This window comes from Diabrotica undecimpunctata, chromosome 9 (assembly GCF_040954645.1).
Source record: "Diabrotica undecimpunctata isolate CICGRU chromosome 9, icDiaUnde3, whole genome shotgun sequence".
NCBI lineage: Eukaryota > Metazoa > Arthropoda > Insecta > Coleoptera > Chrysomelidae > Diabrotica > Diabrotica undecimpunctata.
Window position 1 is genome coordinate 55,829,271 of NC_092811.1, and position 6,195 is coordinate 55,835,465.

The following is a 6,195-nucleotide window of genomic DNA, read 5'->3' on the forward strand; positions in this document are numbered from 1 at the left end:
ATTTTTAACATGAGTAACATTCTAATTCCATAGTGAGTAATTTTAATTCTTGAAATGAAGTTTTTTGATTCTAATATAAGTTCTTTGTGTTTATAATAATGAGACACGATCTTTGTATAAATATAGACATTTATCTTTAATACATAATTAATTTTTATAATATTATCGTCCTAACAAAATAAGTCACGTTTGGAATTATTTTGAAAAACTAGGTGATAAAACTACCAAGTGTAAAATATGCCAAAAAACTCTACGTTCAGCTGGAAACACCACTAATTTAATGGGCCATATTAAGAACGTCCACAAGGCTTTTAATTTGGCATTTAATAAAAGTATTGATTTACCCAAAAAGCTAGGTTCACATTTACCAAACCAAATGTTATCCATAAACAAAAATGAAGTTATTGAACGTTCCAGCATTTCCCATACTGATGCTACACCTCTACCGTCAGAAGACCAGGCTATTGACACTGACTATACTGCAGGGCCATCTGCAAAGCAGCCGAAGATTCAACAATCAATAAAAAGTAGTTTTGAAGAACTTGTTTCTTATACATCTACTACTGGTGATAAAGCAAGGAAAATCAATAATGCCATTTTATATTTCATTTGTAAAGACAATCAGCCGTTTTCTGTGGTAGATGATGAAGGTTTTAAACTTTATTAAAATCAAAAATTTGTAGTGTTGAACAGTCACGTTTTGAAGATCTTCCTGCGAGTAATACACAGCAGAATTTACACGCTGTTATAGGACAGAATTAGCAATACTCAATTTGGGTTGAGGAGTGGCTTGGGTACAAGAGAAGCCTTGTTTAGTATACAGGTGCTAGTACAGAGATGCAGAGATATAAATCAAAATGTGTACATTTGCGCAATCGATTTTGAAAAGGCTTTTGACAAAGTCCGACATAACAAAATGCTAGAAATATTGGAAACAGCTGGACTGGACGATAAAGATCTACGAATAATTACAAATCTATACTGGCATCAAGTGGCAAGAATAAAGGTTGAACAAGAACTGTCGGAAGAAATAAATATAAAAAGAGGAGTGAGACAAGGCTGTATAATGTCGCCTTTACTTTTTAACTTATATTCGGAGGAAATATTTAAGGAAGCCTTAATGGAGACAACCGAAGGTATTATTGTGAATGGAGTAACAGTCAACAATATTAGATATGCCGACGATACCTTAGTGCTTGCTAATTGCGGAGAAGACCTTCAAAATCTAATGAACAAAATAAAACAGACTTGTGATCAGTATGGATTAAAACTTAACGTTAAGAAAACTAAATATATGATAGTTAGCAAACAAAATTATATACAGGATGACGGTATAAAAGTCGGAGATGCTACACTGGACAGACACACTGGACTTCGTGTATCTCGGCAGTAATATCAATGAGAGCTGGGATTCAACCGCAAAAATTAAAAGCCGAATAGAACAAGCCCGAGCTGCCTTTGTAAAAATGAGAAACGTACTTTGCAGTCACGATCTTAGCATTGACCTTAAGAGTTCAAATGACATCTTGTTACATCTTTCCTGTTCTGCTGTATGGAGTGGAAGCGTGGACTCTAACTGAGACTATCCTTAAACGCATGACAGCCTTTGAGATGTGGGTATATAGACGACTACTGAAAATAAGCTGGGTCGACAGAGTTAAAAATGAGGAGGTCCTTAGACGACTGAACCAAACAACACAACTGGTGAATATAATAAAGAAACGCAAGCTGGAATACTTCGGTCACATTATGAGACAGCCTGAAAAATATGATCTTTTAAATCTGATCATTCAGGGAAAGATCCAAGGTAATCGTGGCCCTGGTAGAAGAACATCATGGCTGAAAAATCTAAGGCAATGGTATGGAAAATCAACTACATCGCTATTTAGAGCTGCTGTCAATAAAGTCACGATAGCGAATATGGTAGACAACATGATATCCAACGATCGATAACGGCCTTGGAACTAGAAGAAGAAGTTGAACATGTGACTTTGACCAGTGATATTTGGTCAGACATGCAGATGCGTAGTTTTTTAGGTGTAACTGCTCATTTTGGACTAGGCACGGAGTTCCAATCAGTTACATTGGGAGTTTACCATTCGGATCAAAGACATACGTCTGAATATATAGCAGCAGAGCTCTCAGAACCTCCAATGACTGGGGATTTAACACTGACACAGTCTCTGCTGTTGTCACTGATAATGCAGCAAATATGGTGAAAGCAGTGGAGATTGCTGTTGGAAAAAAGAAGAACCTCCCTTGTTTCGCCCACACACTCAATTTAGTTGCCCAAAATAGCCTACAAATATCCGACTTACAAAACATTATATTAAAAATAAAAGCCATTGTGACTTTTTTTAAACATAGTTGTGTGGTAAGTGATGAGTTACGAAAGTCAGGGAGAGGTGATGCTGAACCTAAACTCATACAAGATATGTCCACTCGGTGGAACAGCACCTACTACATGATTCAGAGATTTTTGGAGCTGAAAAATTCGGTAAGTGATATATTGATACGCCATAAAACAGCACCTGCAATGTTAACTGGGTTAGAATTGAATATGGTCTCATCGCTTCTTAACATACTTAGACCACTTGAAGCTGCAACAAAAGAAATATCTGTGGATAAGTATTGTTCAAGCAGTAAGGTAATCCCTTTGGTTCACTTCATGATTTCAAAATTGAAAGCCCTTTCAATTGATGAACCATTGGTGTTGGACGTACAAAAATTAATCTTGAAAGAGATCAGCAAACGTATTGGTGGTATTGAGCAAGTTTCTTCTTTAGCTATAAGTACAATATTGGACCCACGTTTTAAAAAACTCCTTTTTGAAGATCATTTAGATTGTGCAGATGCCATACGCAAAATTAAGGAAATGATGGAAATGGACCTTCCGGATGAAACTATTATTGTGGAATCTGAATCAGAAAATTTAGAAAAAGTTTCATAAGATTTTAGACTTTGGAGTGACCATCATAACCTGGTGCAAAGAAATTTGAAATCAAATAAAAATGAAGAGAGTATTTGAGATAAGCTTTTGATCTTTTTAAGAACACCAGTAAGTAGATTGGAAGAAAATCCATTAGAAGTATGCTGGTTATAAACATCAATTTCCAAAATTATTTAAAATCGCTTATAAATATTTAACTGTTGTAGCCAGTTCTGTACCATGTGAAAGACTTTTTTCTAAAGCTTCCCAAGTTTTAAACCAGCACCGTACTCGAATACAAGGAAGGAGAGTAAATAAAATACTGATTCTACAAAGTTTGGAAAGAAAATATTGGGATCTTTAATTTTTTAATTTTAACTTTACTAATAATAAAATTAAATAAGAGCATTACAATTTTATATTTTGTTTTATTTTCTGATTTTATATGTCCTATTATTTATATCCTGTATTTTGAGCTATCAAAATCTATACTCCTTAAATGTATAGGCTTTTCATCACAAATTAGTAGGAGTATTATCAATTTTTTTTATACTGTTTATTGTAAACAAGCATGGAGAGCTATGCAAGCCTGTTAGATTAGGCTAGAAATATAAATAATAAAAATAAAGTAATTGTAAATTGTGAACACATAATTAAGATATAAAAAATACTAAAGAAAGTATATATAGTTGAAAAAAATACAAAAATAAAGGAAGTGTCTTAAGTGATTACTATGATACTTGTAGGAAAAGGAATAAAGAAAGGCGTGGTTGTGGAGTGTGTAAGAGTGGTACAAGCTATGAATAATTTAAAATCATAATAAATATTGTGTTTATATCGATACATCAGTTTCAGAGTGCACCAACTCAAAATTTTTCAATATGGAGATAAGTATAAGGAAATGGTTAAAAGATGTTTATTTATCAGGGCCCGTATTTTCGAAACCGTTCGAACGGAAGTCGTATGCGAAAGATGATGAATTTCGAACGAAAATCGATGATTCGTATTTTCGAGTTGATTTCGAACGCATCGTATACGACGATTTTCGTACACGACTGCTTGAGTGGGTATTCACCATTCGAATCACAGATTACCTACCTCTGTTATTAGTGGTCTGTGATTCGAATAGCGGTAAACACACGGAGTTTGTCATTTCTGACTTTTGCATTTAGTTTGGTTTTTAATGGACCGCAGGAGTGATGACGTAGATTTGATTGACATATGTCAGTTTCACTTTCCAAACAAACGTTGTTTAGTGTGGATAATTTGTATTTTTCGTTATTTTTTAATTTTAGTTTTAGTTTTACATAACATGTGCATTATGAATAATGTGCCTAATGTAGAACTTGAGGATGAAGAAGACAATGACATTGAAATTGATTATGGAATGTATTATATTGATAATAATATCAATGAAGTGCAACAAGTTAGAAATCGGGATCTTGTAGCAGGAAGAAGATTGCAAGAATTACTTGTTCGAAACCATTTTAGAAACTAAAGTAATAAAAAGTACAGGGGATCAATATATTATTTTTTTTAAACAGTATATTTACCCTTTTCAAGTAATAAAAATAAATTTATTTTAAGTTTTTTTATATAAAAAAGGTGTTTATTGTTATTGCATTAATAAATGGAAAAAAAATTAATCTTCAGTTTTTATTTATTTCAACTACATAATAAAAAAAAGTTTTACAAAAATATAAAAAAAAATTATTAAGTAATAAATCTAATGAGGAACAGAAACGATACTTCTTACAAACTAAAAAAACACCTATTCTATGTGATTCAGTACACAATTCAGTATCATTCGTAATTTCAGTTAAGAATTTTTTTCAATAAGTGCATTTACCAAGAGGTTTAAACTATTGGCAATGGATTCCTTTGCCTTAACCTCTCTTTCATACAGAATTATCTCTGATTCCTTAGCCCCCACACTTCTTTTATATATATATATATATATATATATATATATATATATATATATATATATATATTAAGTTTCTCCCTATAGTATTTTTCCTTTCCTTCATTTCTATTTGAAGCAAGGTCCAAAAGTTGCTTGTTTGCTTCCAAAGCTGTACTAAGCCTTTGAATCCTGGTCTTTTCTTTTTTTGATGTGGAAGGTGTAGAAATACTATCTTTTTTTGATGTGGAAGGTGTACGAATAATACCTTTTTTTGATGTGGAAGGTATAAAAATAGTATCTTTTTTTTTCTCCACAACACTGCTTTGGGACGTAAAACTTTCTGATGCTTTTCTCTTTGCTGACAATTGTTCGGTATCACCTTCATTACCCTAAAAGCATAGATTATATGATTAGTGGTTCAACAAATGGAAGGTAATAATAAATGAAACAAAGTCAACTCAAGTCACCTTTACAAACCGAATGGGTGCATGTCCCACAATAACATTAAACAATACACAGTTACCAGTCAGCACTCAAGTTAAATACTTGGGATTAACCCTCGATAAACGATTAACATGGAAACTGCACATACAAGCCAAGAAAATCCAGATTAACATTAAAATAAGACAGATGATCTGGCTTATAGGTCGAAAATCAAAACTCACCACTGAAAATAAGCTGCTCCTATACAAATGTATATTAAAACTTATTTGGACTTATGGTGTCCAACTCTGGGGTTGTTCAAAGCCATCAAACATTAAGATAATACAAAGAATCCAATCGAAAATTTTAAGAATGATATTCAATGCACCCTAGTATGTAAGCAACAAAACCCTACACAAGGACTCCGCCATACCTTTGGTAGAGGAAGAAATTCGACAAATCACAAGAAACTACCTTGCTGGACTAATGGATCATCCAAATAACGAAGCAAGACTACTAAATACCCCTTCTGGATTTGAAAGATGACTGAAGAAACTGTGGTCAATAGACTTGATAAATTAACTGTTTATGTGAACTAATGTAAAATATATTATAGGAGAGTTGCCACAAGCCAGCTTCTCCCTCATGTGTTCAACATTCACACCATTTACTTATAGCTTCATGAAGCAGATTGTAAATTAAATTGTGTATTAAATGAAAAAAAAAATATGATTAGTACGGCGATAATAACAAAAAAATGCAAAACTGAGAAAAGTGTCAAAAAAACCATCATTCCACAAAAAATTACATTTTGTAAAAAAAAAGAAAATACCTTACCATTTCAATCTCATATTCCTCTTTTGCATCTTCATCTAAATTTTCATCACAATCATTGCTGAAATGAAATGAAGTGGCAGATTCTGCAACTAAAGGGTCA

The 6,195-nt window shown here is 32.8% G+C and overlaps 1 protein-coding gene across 1 annotated transcript; it reads left to right on the forward strand.

Annotated features, from left to right (window-relative positions):
- The first annotated feature begins 2,212 nt into the window (after positions 1-2,212).
- Positions 2,213-2,950, forward strand: LOC140450826 (E3 SUMO-protein ligase ZBED1-like). Its single transcript, XM_072544500.1, has one exon. The coding sequence runs from the start codon at positions 2,213-2,215 to the stop codon at positions 2,948-2,950; it is 738 nt and encodes a 245-aa protein (XP_072400601.1).
- Positions 2,951-6,195: the final 3,245 nt, after the last annotated feature.